Genomic DNA, 22,614 nt, shown 5'->3' with positions numbered 1-22,614 from the left:
TTTTCTGGGAAAAGTAAATCATTCTGTGCTTTCCTGCACTTTTTGTGTGTGTGTGTGTGTGTGTGTGTGTGTGTGTGTGTGTGGTTTTTGGGTCACACCCAGCGGTTCTCAGGGGTTATTCCTGGCTCCATGCTCAGAAATTGTTCCTGGCAGGCATGGGGGACCATATGGGACGCCGGGATTTGAATCGATGACCTTCTGCATGAAAGGCAAATGCCTTACCTCCATGCTATCTCTCCAGCCCCTCCTGCACTTTCTTTTTCAGTGTCTCGTCTCAGGAAGTGGCAGCGCCTTATTACTAAACACACATTTTATAAGGAACGAGCCAGGGCAACAAAGGGAATAAATATGCTACATTCTATGGGTTTCTCGTTCCTAACGCAGCCAGATCTGTTTGATGCTGGATGCAGTGAATAAATCAAGGCAGGGATGATATCACGGTTCAAAAAGGGGCCATCAAGTTGAGAGTCTTCTGAGTGGCTTTCGCCTAGCTGACTGTTTCCCTCCTTCCTGCCTGTCCAACCCCCACAGCTCAAAAGCAGAGGAAGATCGCTGTCGTGCAGCCGGAAAAACAGTGAGTTCCTTTCTCTAGCCACAAGGAGTGTGTGACAGTCAGTATGGTCTGGTCAAGGGACTGAGGCAGGGTAGGCTGAGGGCTTTTGTGGGGGCCTGGGCAGGTCTGAGAGCTGCTGTCAGAGTGATGGGTCTGTCCCCCCTGCCTGCCCACTGGCTTGAGCACTGTAGACACACACACACACACACACACACACACACACACACACACACACACACACCCCTAACCCTTTGGATTCCTCCTGGGGTCTCTCATCCTTCTTCAAGAATAGAAGCTTTGGGAGCTGCTGCCTGCTGCAGACATGGGAACCCAGGCACATGGTTTTGTCACCCACAGACCCCTGTCCCCAGTGCCTGTGGAAAAAAGGCCTCCTAGCCACCTGAAGTCACCGCCACAGCTGGACAGCACAGGTGAGGGGCTCCTTGGGACCAAGGGCAGAGATGGGAGTAATCAGGTCAGTGGGTACTCCCAAGTCTGGCCCCCCCATGCTACTGCCCACCTAAAACAGCCCCCAGATGTGGAGCTGAGCCATAGCACAGTAGTAAAGCATTTGCTTTGCATGCAGACAAAATGGGATGGATACAGGTTTGATCCCCAGCATTCCATATGATCTCCCGAGCCTGCCAGGAGTGATTTCTGAGCACAGAGCTGGGTGTACCCAGTACCCCTAAGCACTGCAAGGTGTGTTCCCCCAAAAAAAGGAACATCCCCGGGGCTGCCCTGAACAGAGCAGAAAGAAGACAACCAGAACCAGCATGGAGAGCTATGCCTGATCCCTAACTCCTCCTGGAGTTTGTACCCACACAGACATTTGGGGTCCAATGACCAGGATCAGGTGTGAGGGAGCAGTTAGACCCTGTGGGTTTACAGTCTGTGTTTGTGGAATCTGCAGGCAAAGGGAGTGGGAGCAGGTGTTTTCTGGGCGGGCCTGCGGATGACCCAGTGTGGACACTATCTCTGCAGGCCTTGCTAACGGCAAGTACAGCTGCCCAAAACTCTTCATCAACCACCGCTGCTTCTCAGGACCCTTCCTCAACAAGGGCCGCCTGGCGGAGCTGCCGCGGTCTGTTGGGCCGGGGAAGTGTGTGCTGGTCCTCAAAGAGGTGAGTGAGTTTAGGGTTCCCAGGAGAGACATGAGTAACTTGGGGCCATGGAGTGCATGTGCCTATACTCTTGCTCTCATTCACCCCGAGAGGGACTGGGGGCCCCTGCACACAAACTCAGACTGCACTGTCCTCCTAAATGAGCCCTGCTGTAAGTAACAGCCTTTTGGAAGAAACTGCCATATGCATGAGGCTTGGACAGGTCAAGGTCACCTTTTCAGAAGGGTAGTAAAACATGATAGGGGGAGCATCTTCCTGCCTCCCTACATGCCCAGACCTCTTGGCTCATGGTGAAAATGGCCCTGCCCTGAAGCTCAATGCCCTCAGGAATTGCCACCCAGGTCCAGGCCACTCCCTTTTGCCTGCCCTCCTGGAAGATGCCCCCCCAGTCGCTATTTCTTCTCTGACTCTGCTCTGGGCCCTGGGTGGCTTCTCAGAGAGATGAGGACTTGGGGGTCTTTCCTGTCAGGGCCCCGTTTGTCCCTTTTGGTCTGTCCCCTCCTACAATGCTATACTCGTAGTCTGCTTTCCCATGGGACAGTGTTGAACAGAAGAGTCCATCCGGGCACTGGGGCTGTTCTGGCCTCGACCATCCTGCAGTGCTGAGATTTCTGAGGAGATTCCTGAAGGATCCAGATGGGCCCCACCATGGGCCCTGCATGCACAAAGGGCCGGGAGCTTAGGGTAGAGGTGATGGGCAGGAAGGCCCTGGGCAGCACACAGGTGGGTGATGGGTGGGTGGAGTCTTGGCCCTTGACAGGAAGTGTTCCCTGGTTTCTGCCATGTCTTCACCCCAAAGCAGGGACCGGATGGTCACATCTGTGAATACAACCAATGCCTGGCCCAGCTGGTCCCACTGGGTGTTCAAACACTTTCCTGGAGTCACTGGCCATCAACAAACATGGCTCCATCACCCGCTGTTCCCTTACCCCCAGGGATGTGCAGGGGTTCATTGCCACCCCCTCCCCTCCAGGTCCTCAGCATGATCATCAACGCAGCCTACAAGCCAGGTCGGGTGCTGCGGGAGCTACAGCTGGTAGAGGAGCCACACGGGGACTTTCAGGAAGAGACGCTGAAGGCCAAGTGAGTGCCTGCTGTTAGCAAGTGCAGGCCACCCTGGAACTTGCCCTTTCCCAGCATGTCAACATAAGGGCCACAGGGACATGCCGGCCAGCACCCTCTATTGGTTCATAAGGGGGGTTGCATCCACCCTGTGGGTCTGGGCTTCAAGACTTGTGGATCAGTGTTTTCAGACTCATGTGTCCATGCTCCAGGTCTCAAAAGTCTATGCGCCCAGTTGCATGAAAGAGTGCTTCTAGTCTATGGGTCCATGTTCCAGGACATGTAGGTTGGTGTTCCCAGATGTGTGGGTCTGTCTGTGCTCCCAAATGCATGGGTCTGTGATCCCAGCATATGGGTTCTTGCTCCAGGATGCATGATCTGTGCTTATAGTCATATGGGCCAGTGCTCCGGGATGCATGGGTCATGGTTCCAGCCGCATGCTCCTAACACTGCAGTGCCCACACACCCCTGGGTGGTGTCTCGCAGGACCATCCCCTCTCAACATTTGTGTCTGTGTGGGCCCTGGGGGCTTGGGGCCTTGCTCTGACCCTACCCTGGACATCTTCCCCCTCTGTTCCCACATGACCTATCCCACCCACCCTGCCCCACCAGGATTCTCTGAACCTGGAAGTGGCCTGGGACTCGGGTGGGGAATGGGGCTGTTTTAGTCTCAGGGACCCAAACCCCACCCCCATACCAATTCCCCACCTGTCAGTCACAAGCAGCTGCCAGCCACAAGCAACCGGCCAGGAGGGCCCCTGCCAGCATCTGTGGGCCCTTCTGGGGAGACAGGCCACCCTGTCCCTTCCTGTAGTATATGAAAAAGTTTCCATAAGATTATTCTTGGAATTGTATATAAAAATATTTCCTTAGGATTGTTCTGTGACTAATGCCCCACCTAGCCCTTCCAGGTGGGGGCGCTATGGAGTTGGCAATAAATAGCTTGATGGACAGGGAAGAGGGGTTCTTTTGCGAAAGCTGCAGGCTGCAAGAGGATCCTCTCGCTCTCTTTGCCCAATCTTTTACACCCTATCCTTCTTGTCTGTGTGGATTATTATTTGCTGCGGATAAATATTACCAAGGTCTCCCCCCAAAAGGGGACAAGGGGATGGAAAGTAATTTCTCATTCTGGGGACTGTTCTTGGATTCACAAATACCCAACAAAGGATTTAACAGCACAGATAATTTACACCTTCCCACAGGTATCGAGGCAGAACCTACCGGGCCGTGGCCAGGATCGTCCGCACAGCCGAGCAGGTGGCCGGCTTCTGCCGTCGTGTGTGTGCCCAGCTCGAGTGCTGTCCCAACCTCCTCAGCCCTGTGCTGGTGGCTGACCACTGCCCTGAGAACTGCTCTATCCACACCAAGACCAGATACAGTGAGTTGGGGACACTGGAGAAGCAGGTGAAGGCCAGGACCCCAATATTTCTCCCGCACGCCCAGCCTCAGGCTCCTTGCAGGGTCTCTGAGTCACGTGGTTTGAAATTGTGTCCTGGTCCTGACAATGCCCTGAGTCTGTGATCCAGGGCTGGGCAGGAGGCAGCCACAGTGTCTGCTTTTTGGGGGGATTTTCCTGGGCATCACGCACATCAGTCATAGGGAGGGCTGCCCTGTTCCCTCCCTGGCCTGGCCTGGCCTGATCACACACACCTTCCTACCCTCACAGCTTATTACTACGGGAAGAGGAAAAGGGTGGTCCGGCCCTCCGTGGGTGAGTGCAAAGCCCAGAGGACACCCCTCAAGCCGGCTCGTCGGCGCAAGCGGCGTAGATCTGTCTTCATGCAGAAGAAGCGGCGAGTGGGCACTGTGGAGGCAGAGGCTGGCTCTGGGGAGGTGCGTGTCCCCTTCTCCCTCGGGTCCCCACACATTGGCAAGGCCAGAGGCCCACCTTGTTTGTGTTCCCCTCAGGAGAGTGAGGACGAGGAGGCGGAGGCACTGGGCATGGACAGCAGGAGCGAGGGCAGCGACTTGGAGCCTCCTGAAAGTCAGGTGGACGAGGCCTGGGAGCTGCCATCTGTCCGGTCCCACAATGGCACTGCCCCCAGGAGCAGCTCTGAGCCTGTGTGCCAACTGCCTTCTGAGACAACACCCCAGGGCCTCAGAGCACCACCCCCTGCCAGTGTCCTGGGGGACAGCCAGGGAGGCCAGAGCCCCGCATCAGGCCAGGACATGGCCAAGGTACAGTGGCATGGTCTGGGAGGAACACAGGGTGCAGAGGGGCCCAGATCTGCCTCCAATTAAAGCTCTGAAGGTTCAGCTCCACCCCCTTCCCTCCTTGATGTGTGAAACTTGGGATCCCTCAGCAGCACTTTATGGGCACCCCAAAAAGAAAGCAGTTAAACTCACCATGGCTTCCTAGCAAACAAAGGACACCTCCAGGCTCTGTTTTAGGGGATCTCTGAGTGAGGCTTATAGTCAGTGTTTGGGGCCAGAGCCATAGCACAGTGGGGAAGGAGTTTGCTTTGCACACAGCTAAGCGGGTTTGATCCCCAGGATCCTGTAGGGTCTCCTAAGCACCACCAGGAGTGATTCCTAAGTGCAAAACCAAGAGTAACCCCTGAATAGCGCTAGGTGTGAGGCAGAAACAAACAAACAAACAAACAGCAAATTGAAACAATAAAATATGGTCTGGAGCCATAGCACAGTGGGGTGGGCATTTGCCTTCATTCTGTGAACCCAGGTTCAATCCCTGGCATCCTATATGGTCCCCTGTGCTTTACCAGGAGGGATTTTTTTTTGTTTTTTGGGTCACACCCAACAGTGCTCAAGGGTTACTCCTGCTCAGAAATCACTCCTTGCAGGCTGGGGGACCACATGGGATGCCGGGATTCGAACCACCGACCTTCTGAATGCAAGGCACACACCCTACCTCCATGCTATCTCTCCAGCCCCACCAGGAGGGATTTTTGAGCACAGAGCCAGGAGTAATCCCTGAGCAGTCATATTTGGCCCAAAAACTTAAATAAATAAATAAATAAATAAATAAATAAATAAATAAATAAGTCCACCAGGCCTATGGAGTGCCAGTCACAGGACTGACCAGGCACAGAGTGTCTGTGTCCATGCCCTCTGCACTGCCCTTCAGAGGGGATCCAAGTCTTCAGCATAGACCTGAAGACCGTATGAAGACCATAGTCTTCAACATGAGACCATGGCTCACCCACCCCATCACTGAGCCTTCCACACTCACTTCCCCAGGGCCTGCTGGGTCTCCCCGACGCCCCAAGGTCTGTAGCCTCCCTGATCTCCCAGAGGCTGGGGTGAGGTGTCCTGTGTGGGCCAGTGATGGGTGACTGTGTTCCCTCCTTCCCCACGGACAGGAGGCCCCATCTGAGGAGGAGGAGAAGCTGATCCTGGACAGCAACCCGCTTGAGTGGACAGTCACCGATGTGGTGCGTTTCATCAAGCTCACGGACTGCGCCCCACTAGCCAAGATCTTCCAGGAGCAGGTGAGGGCACCCTATCAACTCTCGGAGGACCCCCCAAGCACACACTCAGTGTCCTTAGCTGGGTCACCTTTCTCCACCCCACTAGCCCCAAGACCCTAGTTAGAGCTGGGCCTGACCTGACTACCACACAATACTCAGGTACCCTGGTTTGCTGCAACGCCACCCTACACCCTCTGGTCATGCCCACTGATTGATACCCGGTTCCACAGGACATTGATGGGCAGGCGCTCCTGTTGCTGACGCTACCAACGGTGCAGGAGTGCCTGGAGCTGAAGCTGGGCCCCGCCATCAAGCTATGCCACCAGATCGAGCGGGTCAAGGGAGCCTTCTATGCCCAGTTTGCCGGCTGAGCCTTTGCAGGCCTGAGCAAGGGTCTGGAAACCTGACGGCAGTGTGATGCCCAGAGCACCCCAGGAATACCCTCCTTGCCTCCCTCTGGAACCCCAAGGTGGCTCCTCAGAGTGTGGGCCAAGGTCTGGCGGTCCTGTGGGTAAAGACGCATGTGGTTCGCCTCTGTCTCCCTGCTCTGCTCTCAGAGACAGAGCCAAAGACCCCTGTTGGTTGAGCCTGAACTGAACCCTGTCCTGACTTGGCTGGCTCAGCTGCCTGATGAGTATCGGGACCCTCCTGGGCTGCTTTGGGAGTTACCCTCAGTGGCTTGGCTGTTGTTGGACATGGGAGGCATCGGTGCAGTCAGGCAGAGTTTATTTGAGGCGCCTGGGGAAAGAGCATGGCAGTGAGCTCAGGGGTTACTTCTGTTCCCCAATGAGAGCTGAGCCTGCTCATCCCATGAGACCCCAGACCCTCCAGTCTCACTGCTCTCATCTGAACCCTGTCTTTCTTATTCTGTCCCAGGCATGCCCAAGGTTTTTTTTTTGAAAGGCAAAGCCGAAAGTGGGTGGGACTGGAAGGAGGCGTGTTCGGACCCAAATGGGGGCTGAGTTGACCCCCTCCTTGTCTCCTTCGTGGCTCCTTGGGGACCCTGCCAGGCTCAAAGGAGAGAATAGAGATTATCCAGAAGAAGAGATGGGACAGGCAGGAAGCCAGAGCTGAGGAGATGGGAAAGGCAGGAAGCCAAAGCTGAGATTTGGGGACCTCGCCCCATACCACATCCAGTCCCTGATAGATGCACATGGTACCCCCATGGCAGATGCCACTCAGAGGCACCTGGGCATGCCCAGGTGGCTGCTACTAATGCCCTCTTAGCTCTGCATAAGTTCTGGTCCCACTCACATACCCTCTTGGTGGCATACACTTGTGTTGGGTTCCCTGATCTTGGATCCAGCCCAGTTGGCCCAGTGCCCATGTCGACCTCACCCACAGGCTCACATAAACCAGCCTTTCACTGCCCTGCAGCTCTCACCCACTTGACAGTGGTCACTCTGAACCCTTTGGAAAAGTCCGATGATGGAGGCATGGAGCTGGGAGGAACATTCTGGAACCCATCGGGGCTCTTTGGCTGCCTCACTCTTCTGGCTGCCCGGGTTCAGAAGTTGGATGAAGGATGTGTCCAGGGCTTTCAGGTGGGGGTGCTTGGCTTCCTACTGGGCCCTGGGTGCAAGTCTCCCTCTATGAGCTCTCCCCGTGATGGTGGTGGACAAAGGGGCGGGTACCACCTTTCCAGTGCTGACTCGCCTCATGTGCTCCATCACTGGCTGGTTGGGCAATTCTGTGGACCCCACACAAGACCTGCCAGCCCTGTGGGGCCACTGGTCTCTGGACCTCTGCAGAGTTGGCTTAAGTGTGCTCAGGATGTAGGCGAGTGTACCTGGTTCCACACACCTCACCCGCCAAATGCCAGGAGCATTTGACACACCCATGCACTTGACCTGTGTGTCCCCATGTCCATTGCACACCAATTGCTGGCAGTTTCCACCTAGCCCTTTGCCAGTGTGGGCTCCTATTTGGATGCTCTGGACAGCCCTAAAGTGCCGGGACTTTTTCTGCTCTCACAAGGAATGTGGATCTTATGTGTGAACCCCACTTCCTCCTGTTGGGGACCCTGTTACCCATTCTGCCCTCCCCAGCCATCACTGTTTCTTGTTTTTCTGATGCCTCTTGGGGACCAATAACGTCTCTTCTGTGTCTGAGACCTGGCCATGAAGGTGCAAGGGTCAGATGTGCAGGTCAGCCAGACCCTGTGGTCTCACACTGACATTCCCGTTTTCCTTGGTTGCCTGTACTGAGTCAGGGAAGGATCCTGCACACAAGAATTCCAGGGGCCAGAGCACAGCAAAGAGGGCATTTGCCGGGCATGTGGCTGGCTGATGTAGGTCCTATCCCCGGCATCCCATAGGGTCCCCCGAGCACAGTCAGGAGTGATTCTTGAGTACAGAGCCAGGAGTATTTTTTTGAGAGCCACCGAGTGTGGCCCCAACCCCCCCCCCCATATCTGACCTGAAATAAGTCCAGGGATGGCTGGAGCAACTTGGGGGAAAAAAATAAAATTAACTTCCATTGTGGGGGGAGAACTGCCTCTGAAAGTCAGGGTTTACAGGCATGAGCTGTAGGATGTAGGGCAACTTTACATTTCCTCAGCCTTGAAAGAGCATCTGTTCTGTGCTGGGTTTAGTTACCAGGCCCTAACCAGAGTGCCATCACCTGTGCCCCATTGGGCAGTTTCTAGGGTAGAGATTTGAGGCTTCAAAGGTAGGTTCCATGTCCAGCATTTCTGGGCATCTTCCTGCAGGAGTCCTGAGGGGTTCTCAGACTACTTCATAGAGCATCATCCCTACTTGTCTCTTTTCATGAAACTTGGCAGAACCAGCCCAGTTGGAGTCTGTTGGAGGCTGAGCTTCACTGTTGCTTTTCGTTTTAGGGGTGATCTGTCCTCCCTGAGCTCGACTCTGTCCTTAGAAAGCAGTGCATCACATGGTGATGGGAGGGAAACAGATATTTAAGGGGTCCAGGGTTTTTATTAAGGCAAATTCAGGAAGTCCAAACTGTGTCTGATGCAATAACCAAACAACAAAAGAAAAGGCTGTGTTGATACATAACAGAACTGAGTGACTCTCTTATTCTCTACTTCCGGTGGGAAGTTTTTGGTCAAATCAGAGGAAATTGACTCAATTTTTTGTGGTAAATTCTGGCTGCCTCCCATACTTGAGGTCTACTTCCTGTCCCTAGAATCTTCCCTTCCCAGGGATTCATGGGAGATGGAACAGTTGTGGCCCAAAATGCTTATATGGAACATTAAGGTGGGAGATAGGATACAGGGTTCATGCAATAGTAGAGGAGGGTTATCTCATCATTTGTAGGGGAGCTTGTGTGATCCTGGAATTTTAAAATGGCCCCAGGCATCTATGGTCCCGCTCCATTCAGCCCCGCTGCACCTCAAATCATCTGTATCAAAGTTGGACTCCTGTCTTGTGTTGTGAAAAGGAAAACTTGGTATTTCAGTTTTTGAGCTCTGCAGGACAGCGGACATGCTTGTCAGCTGGGAGATAGTCCTTCTGTATATATGTTCTCATGTAAAGAAAATATATCTATCAGAGTTCTATTTTAATTTTTATTCTAAATGAAAATCCCTTTTTACTTGAACACTTATAAGTCATATGTTAATAAAGGAAAAAGTAATTCGGAGACAGTGTGTATTTGTGTCTAAATGTTATTACTTAAGATTTGTGTCAAGGTTTTTGGCTTTGGGTTTGCCTTTTGCTCACCCCCCCCCCCCGCCCCCGCCACATGCACTAAAACCACTATTTACAGAGTTTCAACCATCATGCTTTCAGTGTTTGCCTGCTCGCTTTCGACTTTTTTACCAAGAGAATTTGTAAATTCATTTTCTTACAACATAAACGCTACGGATTGCTTCTTTGCCTGCCTGTTGGTTATTTCGTTTTCTCGTGATTCCCTGATACATTTGTCTTTTTGACTTATGCTTAAAGGTCTTTGAGGACAGAAATTCATGATTCTATTATAAAGTGAAATTGAGACACTTTCCAAAGCCTAAGTGGAATGAATCAACACCAAGAATGAAAAAAAAAAAAAACTTAAATTTTTTTCAGTGTTGTTATCCAAATCCATTAATTCTGTCACTCAGCTGCTCAGCTACCTCCCTCATGTGCTCCACTACAGACTCCTTCACGCTCTCCCTTGCTCCCTCACATGCTCCCTTGCACATCCTTTCTCCTCTCCAGGCTTTGGGCTACTTCTGTTTTGTTCCAAGTCTGTGTCCCTTGCCCTGTTCACAGGAGGGTTGGGAGTGGAGCTAAGCCTGGGCCTGCTGAGAGGTGGAGGCTGGAACCCAAATGTAGGGAAAGAAATCCAGTTCCCTGAGGCCTGGATGGCTAAACTGTTCTCCCTGGAGTCTCCCAGCTCTGCGCACAATAGTTACTCCAGAAGGCTCGTGACATCCTAGTGGGAACTGGGGACCCAATACTATTTGAGTATATGTATACAAGATGTCAGAAGAATCTAGAAATCAAGAACGCCTGAGAGGATGATGTGGCAGCACATAGAAAGAACCCAAATTAAGGTCCCTGCCAAGAATGCCCAAAGATGTCCAAGCCACAGTGATCTTGCCCCAAATCCATTGTGAAATGCACTTTGTAGGAAACAGGCTTAAGCATGAATTGAACTGTGAGAAAAGCCACTTGGAAAGGCCAGCGAGCAGAGTATCCGGGTGACTTTTCTAAAGATTCCCCATTGGCGATGCAAACTGGGGTTTTATTCTTCATCTGTGCTCAGGAGCAGGACTTCTTTTGGCGGTGATGGTGGACAGAAGGGCTGAGATATGGTGGAATTGGAGATACCTTTGGGTCTGAAGGCCAGAGTGAGGACAAATGGAAGTAGTGACTCCATGGCAGAAGGGAACATTTAGAGCAAAGGACACAGGAGGGGTGATGTGCTCCCGAACTCAGGAAGGCTCATATACCTGAGTGCTCTGGGGATCAGATCCCAGTCCATTGTCTCCTCTTTTCTCCCATGAGGAGTTTAGTGGTCAGGTTCTCAATAACAATATCCACTTTATATTTTGGTTCTAGGGAACTTGCAAAGCCAATGCCTGGCTACTGGGTCCTCTCTGAGCTCCCCCATGCCCTTGGGAGTGCTTCTGGGAATGAACTAGCCCCTTATGGGTCAACTTGGTTCCAAATAGCTCTTTGAATTGTTGTTTTTCCGAGCGTTTATTTCCACATTCCCTCATGGGAGGTCATGGGGGCTTGTCAGATCCTGGACCTTTCCCCCAGGTGAAAGGAAGTGAAAGGGCAGGTGGAGAGATAATGTACTACTGAGGGTGCAGGTGGGCCCTTCAGGGCACCACAGTTTCCTCCTTGTAGGGGGGGCACTATTCATAGCTCACTCTATAGCATAAGTGAGTTTGTACAGTCAAGCTACAAAGTTCTCCTCATTCCTCTGACCTTCCCCAGAGATCTGTTTCTCTAGAGACTTTAAAGAGAATCTTAGAAAAGTCCTGTAGAACCCACCAGCCAGCAGCTCAGAATATTGCTGAAAATAGGTACTTTCAGGCCCCAACTGCACCATGGCCTTCCACAAAGCTATTTGCTATACTGACTACAACAAAGCACAAGACAGACTTGGAGGATTGACACAGCTAATTGCAAAACCTATTTGAGGTGCAAATTGATGAAGCAAAGCAAAATTAAATGGGGCCATCGGGTGGTGGTGAGTGTAATGGTCCAGGAGCCGCTTGGGTTCAGGAAGGACGTAGATTGATGGAGAAGAACATCATTAAGTAGGGAACAACAATGCAGACAACGGCCCAAATAGAATTTTCTTCCACGTAGTCAATTGGGGAGCTGTTTATACACTTGGCATAATTAATGCTGTTGCAAATTGTTTATTGAGGCTTTGCTACAGACACAGGCGGGCATTTAATCTGCGCATAAATCTGTGTCATTTGTAATGCCGTAGCAACAGACAGAGAAACCTATAATATACAGCGCGTCCCCTGACCCGCTTGCACATAGCATGAAATAGTATTGCAGATTATATTTTTGGAAATTGCACTGCTGTAAGATAAGGCTTAATAGTTAAGCTTTTCAGGAAAGGGGGCGGAACAGAGACTCGGAAGGTTCTAGAAATGGTAATGGCCTGAGCTTGTGTTGCTGAAGAACTCAGATCTTTTCCATTTCAATCACAATGCAACCGTCTGAGAGTCTTCTGGTGTTTGGAAAGTAACTTGTCTTATTAAATTGTGTTAAAATGAACAGATTCCAAACCAATAGAGTAATCACTGAAGGGGACACAATAATCGGGCAATGTGGAAATTACAAATTAGAATATTTTCCCCTTGGGTAAATGAAATATTCAGAAGAACACCCGCACAATATAATAGCGTGGCTGTAATCCCTTGGCTGTTACCGTGAGGAAACTGTCTGATCACAGCTGTCACCTACTTTCCAGTTACTAATAAAGATGCAAAATTAAGTATCCAGTGGATTTGAAAATTCTTTAAAAGTTCAGCTTTGGCATGAAGCACCACATGGAAATATTAGAATGCCTTAGCCACCAAAGATATGAGTCTTCTAAAAGGTCTTCATGGGCCCGGAGAGATAGCACAGCGGTGTTTGCCTTGCAAGCAGCCAATCCAGGACCAACAGGTTGGTTGGTTCAAATCCCGGTGTCCCATATGGTCCCCCGTGCGTGCCAGGAGCTATTTCTGAGCAGATAGCCAGGAGTAACCCCTGAGCACCGCCGGGTGTGGCCCAAAAACCAAAAAAAAAAAAAAAAAAAAAAAAAAAGGTCTTCACGCCAAAAGTCACTTGCTTTTATTTTTTCATTTTAACCCAGCATTTTCTTTAAGTCAGGGAGTTTAAAAAAAAAAAATCTGTCTCCAGCCTCTTGTTCAGTGACACAAAATTCTGGGTGCTTGAGAAAAATGCTTAGTCCTAGTAAAAATAGTTTTAAAATCTTGGCCATATTATTACGATACCGTCTCATTGTTGTATCTGCACCCTATGGAGATCCACAGTGGTGGATCAGGAATTCCTGATTGGCATTTTGGTGCCAAGAAAACTTGGAACTCCATGTGCTGAGGGGAACAGTCAGTCTTGTAATTCAAGGTCATTAAAAGAAGCTTTGTATGCAGAGGGCTCAGCTTCACCCCTGGCACCCTGTGATTCCCCCCAGGCCAGCACATAGGAGTAACCTGCAAATCACAGAGCTGAGGTGTGACTCCCAGAGCAAAAAATAAGAGTAGATGATTCAGGTGTTGTTCTCAGTGCCAAAGACAGAGCAGAGCTACAAGTCCTGAGATAACATGCAGCTCTGGGGCCAGTGCTGAGTCTAGGAACCCTTTTTCTGATTTTGAGGGCCTTTTCTAAAAAGCTTCCCAAACTTTCTCTCAAAAGGGAACCCTGTCTCTGACCTTGGGAAGCCTTTCTCTGAAGGCTTCTCAAACTTTCTTGAAAGGAAACCTTTTAGGGAACTCTTCCTCTGAGCATGGGGACCATTTCTCAGTTGGGGAAGCTTTCCTCTGAGCTTGCAAAGCTTTTCTCTGGCTTTAGAAAGCTTGTCTCAAATGGCACCACAAACTGTCTCTGAGCTTAGGATTGGAACTCTCTCACTTTGAGAATCCTTTCTCAAACAAAGCCTTGCCAAGTTTTCTTGAAAAGGAATCCTTTAGGGAAACCCTTTCTCTAAGCTTGGGATCTATTTTTCTTTTCTTTTCTTTCTTCTTTCCTTCTTTCCTTCCTTCTTCCTTTCTTTCCTTCTTTCCTTCTTTCTTCCTTCCTTCCTTCTTTCCTTCTTTCTCTCTCTCTTTCCTTCTTTCTTTCTTCTTTCTTCTTCTTCCTTTTTAATTTCTTTCTCTCTCTTTCTCTCTCTTTCTTTCTCTTCCTTCCTTTCTTTCTTTCTCTCTTTCCTTCTTTCTTTCTTTCTTTTTTTTTTTTGTTTTTGGGTCACACCCAGCAGTGCTCAGGGGTTACTCCTGGCTCTCTGCTCAGAAATAGCTCCTGGCAGGCATGGGGGACCATATGGGACACCGGGATTCGAACCAAACACCTTTGGTCCTGGATTGGCTGCTTGCAAGGCAAACGCCACTGTGCTATCTCTCCGGGCCCTCCTTCTTTCTTTCCTTTCTTTCTCTCTTTCTTTCTTTATTCCTTCCTTCTTTCTTTCCTTCTTTCTTCCTTCCTTCCTCCTTTCTTTCTTTCTTTCTCTCTCTTTCTCTCTTTCTCTTCTTTCTTTCTCTTTCTTTCTTTTCTTTTTCTTTCTTCTTTCTTTCTCTTTATTCTTTCTTTCTCTCTCTTTCTCTTTCTCTTTCTTTCTCTTTCTCTCTCTCTCTTTCTTTCTTTCTTTCTCTCTTTCTTTTTCTTTCTTTATTTTTGACTTTTTGGTCACCCGGCAGCGCTCAGAGGTTACTCCTGGCTCTGTGATCAGAAATCACTTCTGGCAGGCTCAGGGGACCATATGGGATTCCAGGAATCAAACTGGAATTCGTCCAGGATTGACCACATGCAAGGCAAACACCCCACTGCTGTGCTATCTCTTTGGCCCCTGGGATCTATTTTTGAATTTGGGAACACTCTAGCTGAGTATGGAAGCCCTTTTCTGAGTTTGGAAACCTTTCCTCTGCCTTTGGGAATCCTTTCTCTGTCTCTGACACTGGGGCACTTTTTCTGAATTTGGGACCTCTTACTCTGAGCTTGACTTATGGACGTAGCTAAATTCTGCCTTTCCCACATGGCTTTAATGCTGCTGTACTGTGGGAGAGGGAGATGCTGGGAGTGCTCAGATTCTTTGATCTCTGTCCCTTCCACCCCACACACAGACTTTTGGTGAAATTCAGCAAAAACTTTTCTTTGCAGCTATTTCTGTTGCCCAACCAGAAGCATTTCCAAATTTTCTCTTTCTAACAAAATGATTCAAAATATAAAAAACTCATTTCTCTAGCAGTTTTGAACCACCTAGAAAATTGTTTGCAGCTTTTTAACAGTTTGAACCCATGATAATGGTGTATACAAGCAGTTCCCTTAAACCCTTTTTTCCTGTAAAAACAAAAAGGTCACAATGGTGAAAACATTTCCCAAGCTCCATTTCCAAAGCTCTCCAAGCTTAAGATTCTTACAGAATGCCATGCTGTTCTTCCACAGTGCAGTTCCGTCTCTTCCCTCAAAAGAAAAGACGACGTGCATCTATTAGCACTCGCTACTCACCCTAGCAGCCTCTCTCCATCATGAAAACGCAGCAGTTTGCAGCGAGCCTGTATTCTGCAAAAGCCAAATACATGTAATTCATCTTTTTCCTTCACAGCATCTAAACACTGCTGCAAAGCCAGCATAAGTTTCTTGGGCTTGGGAGAGAGATTGTGGCGCCATGCCCCTCCCCCCCCAATGGGCAGGCAATTCTGAGATGCAAACATCAACTAGGAAAAGAGCAGAAATGCAAAGTGTGAGTGCCATGTGGGGTGCAGATGGGGTACTGAGCCCTAATGGGATGAATCTTGGACACCCTCACTGGACTTGATCTGCAGGACAGAGAAAAGCTGCATTGGGTCCTGATATCCAGAGAGATGGTTTTTTATTATAATATATATGATTTTGTCATGACTAGCTGTTTATTTTTGTTTTCTTTAAAATGCACAGTTGGTTTTTCGGGCTGGAGAGATAGCATGGAGGCAAGGTGTTTGCCTTGCATGCAGAAGGACGGTGGTTCGAATCCCGGCATCCTCTATGGTCCCCTGAGCCTGCCGGGAGCAATTTCTGAGAGTAGAGCCAGGATTAACCCCTGAGCACTGATGGGTGTGACCCAAAAACAAAAACAAAAACAAAATGCACTGTTGGTTTTAGCAACACATATACTAAAATTAGAATGATACAGAGAAGATTAGCATGGCTCCTGCCCAAGGATGACATGCAAATTCATGAAACATTCCATATTTTTTAAAGTTGAAACGATACAGAGACAATTAACATAGTCCATGTGCAAGGATGACACGTCAAATGTATTGTGGAATATTTTTCTAAAACTTTAACTTCTAAATAATTATCTGAATGAGAATAGCTTTCATTTCTAAAATATCTCTTCTTAAAATTACTCAATGTACTAAAGTTGAGGTTGATATTTTCAATTAATTAAATACTTCATATAAGCACCATGGTTGCAAAGTTGTTCATGACCGAATTTCAGCCATACAAGGCACATAAGCAGAGTCAGATCTGGTAAGTACTGGGTTGAGAGACTTTACTATTCTATTTTGAGGGTACAAGTGTTTCCTCCCAGGCAAAGACATCTTTGTGCTCCCATCTGTCAGCCCTGACTTTTACACCTACTAGGGGTCTGCCCACTGCAGCTGTGGCCGCTCTGGGCACTTTCAGGTGTGCCATTCATTTCAGCCTCTAGCCTCTTTTTCACACTTCCTAAGATGTTGCTATGAATTGCTGTTAGTCCCTGCCCCTCCTAGGGCAGAATTTAGGGTCATCTGTCCCTCCCATTGTCCAACACAGTGCTAACATGAAACCTGGCAGCTGTTGCTACCATAGAACGTACCTCTAACACCGCTACTTTGAGGCTCAGTATTACTGCTTCCATCTTAGAACTGAAGGAATCAGGAGCCAGAGAGACAGCATAGTGGTAGGAAATTTGCCTTGCATGCAGCCTATCCGGATGAATCTGGATTCGATTCCCCATCCCACATGGTCCCCGAGCCTGCCAGGAGTGATTTCTGAGCACGGAGCCAAGAGTAACCTCTGAGCACAAACAGGTGTGGCCCAGAAACCAAAAAGGAAAGAAAAGGACGAAGGAAGGAAGGAAGGAAGGAAGGAAGAAGGAAGGAAGGAAGGAAGAAGGAAGGAAGGAAGGAAGGAAGGAGGAAGGGAGGGAGGAGAGGAGGGAGGAGGAGGAGGGAGGAGGAGGGGGGAGGGGAGAGGAGAGGAAGGAAGGAAGGAAGGAGGAAGAAGGAAAGGAAGGAAGGAAGGAAGGAAGGAGGAAGGAAGGAAGGAAGGAAGGAAGGAAGGAAGGAAGGAAGGAGAAGGAGGGAGGGAGGGAGGGAGAAGGAGGAGGGAAGGAAGGGAAGAGAGAGGAGGAGGAAGGAGGAAGGAAAAAGGAGGAAGGAGGAAGGAAGAAAAGGAAGGAAGGAGAAGGAAGGAAGGAGGGAGGGAGGAAGAGGGAGGAAGGAAAAGGAAGAAGGAAGGAGGAAGGAAGGAAGGAAAAGGAAGGAAGGAAGGAAGGAAGGAGGGGAAGGAGGAAGGAAAGGAGGAAGGAAATGAAGGAAGGAAGGAGGAAGGAAAGGAAGGAAGGAAGGAAAAGAAGAAGGAAGGGAGGAGGAGAGGGAGGGAGGGAGGAGGAGGAGGGGAGAGGGAGGAGGAAGGAAGGAAGAAGGAAGGAAGGAAGAAGGAAGAAGGAAGGAAGGAAGGAAGGAAGGAAGAAGGAAGAAGGAAGAAGAAGAAGGAAGGAAAAGGAAAAGAAAGACCAGGATGGACCTAGGTTCGATTCCAAAATTCCAGCATCCCATATGATCCCTGAGCTGCTGCCAGGAGTAATTTCTGAGCACAGAGCCAGGAGTAACCCTCTGACGCTGCTGGGTGTAACCCAAAATCAAAACAAAACAAACAAACAAAAAAAAGAACTGAAGAATCTGAAGAGAATTTGGGGAAGAGCCTCATTAGTCATGCTTGGGGTGAGACAAGGTCCAATGAAGGACAACTTTTTCAAGTCTGACTTTGGCAGGATTGGCAGGATTTCTAATGCCAGGCTTGTGATAGCAGAGATTTTGTTTCCCTATTTCTGCAGACCAAATGGAGCTGGCAGGAGTGTGATTGAGCTGAATTAATGCCTTTCTCACGGGGCTCTGATTCTGTGCTGGGTTTCATTTAGGAACAGAAGGAGCATGTCACCAGGTAATGGATGAAACCGTGTCTCTCATTTGCCGTGTTGTCGACAAGGCCCTTCGAGTCTTTGTCTGTGAAGCTGCAGTCTTTCCCTCCCATGGGCTCAGCATTTATGAGGTTTCAGTAGTACCGTGGGCAGTGCTGCATAAGGCAGGGCTTGGACCTGGGGCCTCACTTTTTCCACGCTTATCTTTGCCTCTTGAGCCACATATCCAGCTTCGGGGATGAGAGAGGTTGGGCTCTACTCATTAATGTAAAGGGTGGAGTCAGAGGACACAGAGTGCTGGGGTCAGCCATACCCACAGCAACTGGGTCCATTTACCTGTTGTTAATTTAATGTTGAACGGTATCTTCATGGGCAGTTCAGAACATGGGATGATCTCTCTGCGTCTTCCCTGTTTTTTGTTTTTGTTTGTTTTGTTTTTTATTTGGTTTTTGGTTTTTGGGTCATACCTGGCAGCACTCAGGGGTTCCTCCTGACTCTACACTCAGAAATCGCCCCTGGCAGGCTCGGGGGACCATATGGGATGTCAGGATTCGAACCACCGATCTTCTGCATGCAAAGCAAATGCCTTACCTCCATGCTATCTCTCCAGCCCCTCTCTGCATCTTTTTAAAGGGATCTTTTGCCTTCTTTTGGTGGGGGGGTTATTGTTTGTTTTTGTTTTGTTTTGAGCCACATCCAGCAGTGCTCAGGGGTTACTCCTATATCCCAGGGATTGAACTCAGTCAGCTGCATGCAAAGCAAACACTCTCCTCGCTTCCGGCTGCTACCTCGAGAGCCAGTTTGTGCCTTTTCTAAAAGACATAAAACATGAAGAGGCAAAACTCTCTTTTTCAGAGCCACTTCAGTTTCTCCATTTGGGTTTTTCCTTCACGATTGTCTTGACTGGTGTGACATTTACTCCTCCTGATGGGTGACATTTCCAGAACACTCAGCATGCAGTGTCCTAGTAGAATTAGGATAATTCTTGGGCAAAGCTGGGATGCTTGTGCATTGTTGCTTTTCAACAAAGTGGAATGCAGCATCGCAGAAGTGATCCAACGTACAAGAAACTGTGGCTTTGCGGCTGTTTCTCCTGCATCGACTCTGTGGTTATCAGGGGCCGGTTTGATGGCATAGGCATATTGGGTGCCATGAGGTACAGCTTCTGAAGGACCCTCTGTGAGGCAGGGAGTGTGGAGAGTAGAAGGACAGCAACCTCTGAAGAGGGTGTCCTACAATTGAGTCCCCATCTGCAGGAGCTTTCAAAATGCAAATGCTCGAAGTAGATTCGGGGCAAGTACCGGAGGAACCCATGAGCCTGGATGAAATAGGAGAAATCAATAAGAAAGGTTGTGTAGACAGCAGAATGCAAGAGAGAGAATGTTTAAGCGTGGCTACTGGAGAGGCAGCTGGAAAAGCCATAGATCTTGGTGCTCTTAGCAGCTGACAGAAGGGCAGTGCAAGTGGACTGAGAGAGATAGACAAAGAGCCAGAGAGAGGCACAGAGAGAGCAGGGAGAACTCATTAATCTGAGGTGTCCGACTGGCCCCCTGAGATCAGTGAGGATCTTGAATCCCCAAACCTCAGCAGCAGCAGCCCTGATGCAACCAGGATCCTCCCCACAGCCCCTCTTTCAGGAACCTGAGTCAAACTGTTCCCCCATCTTCACCCCTTCCTCTGACTCAGGAGCTAGTCCCACCCACTCCTTCTCATGGCTCCCAGACCTTCCCAACCCTCTGCTCTCTCCTGAGTGCTCAAGGCCTCCACCAAGTCTTCCCAGGAGGGGAATGCCCCCGGTTCCCTCGAACCCACATTGACTGCAGCTGTTTCAAGTTGCCTGATGTTTCATGTGGAGGTGGGTATAAGTAATATCTTCAGACTTGGGACTTCCTGCAAAGGGCAGTATTTTTTTTTTCTTGAATGTTCCCAGTCTTCCCCTAGAGTCACTTTCCAGACAGATGTGTCCTGGAAAAGCCATAAGGCAGCCTGAGTGGATGTAGCTTGGCACTCTCTGTGCCCCCGACTCTGCCCTACTTGATGATTTTGAGAGCATCTTGTTTTCTGGGCCTGCAGGACAGGAGTGGGTCTGTCTGAGGAGAAGACCACATCTGGACTAATACCTAGAGACCATCCATTTCCTTTTCGAGCCCTTCCTGAACACTACCATGTCTGTGCCAAGGAATATTGTGGTGCTTTGGGAGGTCATTGGCTCTGTATTCTCCGAGGACATGGAGAGCTCCATGACTGCATTTGGAGATCACCCCTCTGAGGCGCCACACAATAACGAAATAACAGAATCCCAAGCTCGGGGCTGGATTCATTGCAACAGTCAAGCAAACAACTTTAATTCATCACTTGGCTAATGGTTCTACCCCAAGCACCCATCAGCCTTCTGCTCCATCTTGCCTTAATAAATAGGCTGAATTGTTTTATGGCCTTCCGCTGAGTGTTAATGGAAGGTGGGAATTACCCTTTGCAGGGATTATGGAATAAAGGGTCCCTGGAGGGCGTTGTTTCAGTCTCTGCCATAGATGTGCTGGCTAGACAGGGGCCAGGGGGCCAGGCCCGCCTCCTGCTCATGGTCCCCCACTGGAGCACTTGGCATTTCCTTTATATTTGGGGCAAACCCCATATTCATGTGGAGAGGCCCCAGAATGGCCAAGTAGAATCTCCCAAACGTGGTTGAGGGTCTTCGATGCTGTCTTCAGGAAGTAGGACCAGGATGAGGCCAGGGTCTCACTGGTCAGCTGGTGGGCCATGACATCCACATCTCTTTGTCTGGCCCTGGAGTGGGTGTTTTTGAGCCTTCCTCTGCCATCCACTTTGCTAGATGCCAACATTTCCTCTTGTCTGGGCCACCACAGGTGGTTCCTGGCTGGGTTCTTCTCTGCATCTTCTGCCGACTTCTTGGGTCTCTACAGAATGTCTGTGTCCTGCTGGTCACCTTACAAGAACACCAGCCCCAAAAGGATTTCATCCCTGTTTGCTTTCCTCATCTTTGCTGATTCTCTCCTATAAGCTCCCTTCCCCCCATAGGGGGTCTGAGCCACTGACAGGCTGGGGAACCACTCGCAGGGAAAGGCCGAGCTACCCTGTGGAGTGGCACTGCTGGTTCAGGAGCCAGGAAGGGGTAGAGGTGGGCTGATGTTTCCAAAGTCCCTAAGGTCATAGCTCTATTTAGAATCTTCTCTGTCCATCTAAGAAATGAAGCTTCTCCCCAGACTCCACACCCCAATGTGGGGAGCTGGTAAAGTCTAGATATAAATAGGGACCAGCCAGAGATACCCGCCCAACCACAGTGCCAGCCCAGAGCAAAGGACAGTACTTGGCCCTCCTTGCCACTGTAGCCACAGTGAACAGAGAATGTTGGACACTAGACACTGGATGCTGGATGCTAAACAATGGATGGTTGTATGGTAGATAGTACACTGGTGGATGGTGAATGGTAGACAGTGGGCGGTGGACAATAGATAGTGGAAGGGCAGGTGCAGAGGGAGACTGGACCACACTCATGGTGACTCCAGGGTGCACACACACCATAGCTGCTCAGCAGACTGTGTGGCATTGCCTATGAAGAGCTCATCTGGTGTGGGGTTGGCCCGAAAAGGAAGTAGACTGTGGTGTTAGTCCACCAGTACTTCATCTCCTTCACCTTCTGTTCATCAGACCCATTTTGCCGCTGGACTCCAACCCTGAGGCCAGGCCCCTGCAAAGCTGTGCTCACTGTCCCCTGAGCTCTCCTCTCAGCTTCCCAGAGCACAGATGGGCAGATCACAAATGCACCCACAGAATGAAGGGACACTCTTCCCCTAGAGGTGACATCTGGGTTCACAAACAGGAACCTGTAGAGATGCTGCTGGGCTGCTGTGCCAGCTCTGAGTAGAGGCCGTACTGCACCGCTTGCCCAGTACTAGATCCTGGAGGCCAGGTCAGAGCTGGTCCATATTCCGACATTCTGGTTTTCAAAAAGCAGGAAAAGGAACAGGAGGAGGAGAGAGGAGGGCAGAGGGCAAAGGGCAACCAAGGTCAGGTCCTCACTTTGTTTTGTTTCTTTGTTAAATTTTAAGTATTCGGTGATTAAAATACTGATCTATTAGGAGTGACCTTAAGCAATAAAAGATGAAACTTTAAAAGTGAGTAAATATGGAGGGCCGAAGAGAAGCATGGGAGGTAAGGCATTTGCTTTCATGCAGGAGGACTGTGGGTTCAAATCCCCCGGCATCCCATATAGCCTGGCCAGGGGCAATTTCTGAGCATAGAGCCAGGAGTAACCACTGAGCACTGGCCGGGTGTGACCCAAGAAAAAAAATTTAAACAAGTGAGTAATATAATATATATTTTATATCAGGCTGGAGGAAATAGCACAATGGGTAGGATACATACTTTGCATGTAGCTGGCCTGGGTTCTATCCCCCAGCATCCTATATGATCCCCAAGTCTGCCAGGAGTGATTCCTTAGCACAAGGGGTCAGGAGTAACCCCTGAGCATTGCTGGTGTGTGACCTAACACCTCCATAAAAAAGGTTTAAAAAATTATGTTTATGTGTCTCCCCCAAGGCAGATACATCTATGCAGTGCCCAGCTTTTCCAGAGGAAATGGGTTTGTTTTTAATGTCTTTTTAAGGAATGACAAATACCTGCTTTCTAG

At 49.7% G+C, this 22,614-nt stretch overlaps 1 protein-coding gene and 1 non-coding gene across 2 annotated transcripts in view; both read left to right on the top strand.

Moving 5' to 3' along the window:
• The window catches only part of SFMBT2 (Scm like with four mbt domains 2), a 44,900-nt gene extending 37,655 nt beyond the window's left edge, over positions 1-7,245 (top strand). The window contains exons 13-21 of the mRNA XM_049776302.1: positions 532-574; positions 911-984; positions 1,538-1,677; positions 2,651-2,760; positions 3,942-4,117; positions 4,406-4,572; positions 4,648-4,917; positions 6,060-6,188; positions 6,398-7,245. Of these exons, the coding sequence (XP_049632259.1) occupies positions 532-574; positions 911-984; positions 1,538-1,677; positions 2,651-2,760; positions 3,942-4,117; positions 4,406-4,572; positions 4,648-4,917; positions 6,060-6,188; positions 6,398-6,538 (1,250 nt within the window). The 3' untranslated portion in view covers positions 6,539-7,245. The remainder of the gene's footprint in view (positions 1-531; positions 575-910; positions 985-1,537; positions 1,678-2,650; positions 2,761-3,941; positions 4,118-4,405; positions 4,573-4,647; positions 4,918-6,059; positions 6,189-6,397) is intronic.
• Positions 7,246-15,930: 8,685 nt separating this feature from the next.
• LOC126015201 (U6 spliceosomal RNA) lies at positions 15,931-16,034 on the top strand. The gene has a single exon (XR_007498090.1). It is a non-coding gene; the product is annotated as a U6 spliceosomal RNA (small nuclear RNA).
• Positions 16,035-22,614: the final 6,580 nt, after the last annotated feature.

Source organism: Suncus etruscus, chromosome 7, assembly GCF_024139225.1.
Source record: "Suncus etruscus isolate mSunEtr1 chromosome 7, mSunEtr1.pri.cur, whole genome shotgun sequence".
In the NCBI taxonomy this organism is placed as follows: Eukaryota; Metazoa; Chordata; class Mammalia; order Eulipotyphla; family Soricidae; genus Suncus; species Suncus etruscus.
Note: the sequence above shows the minus strand (reverse complement) of the source record. Positions and strands in the feature narration are given on the sequence as shown.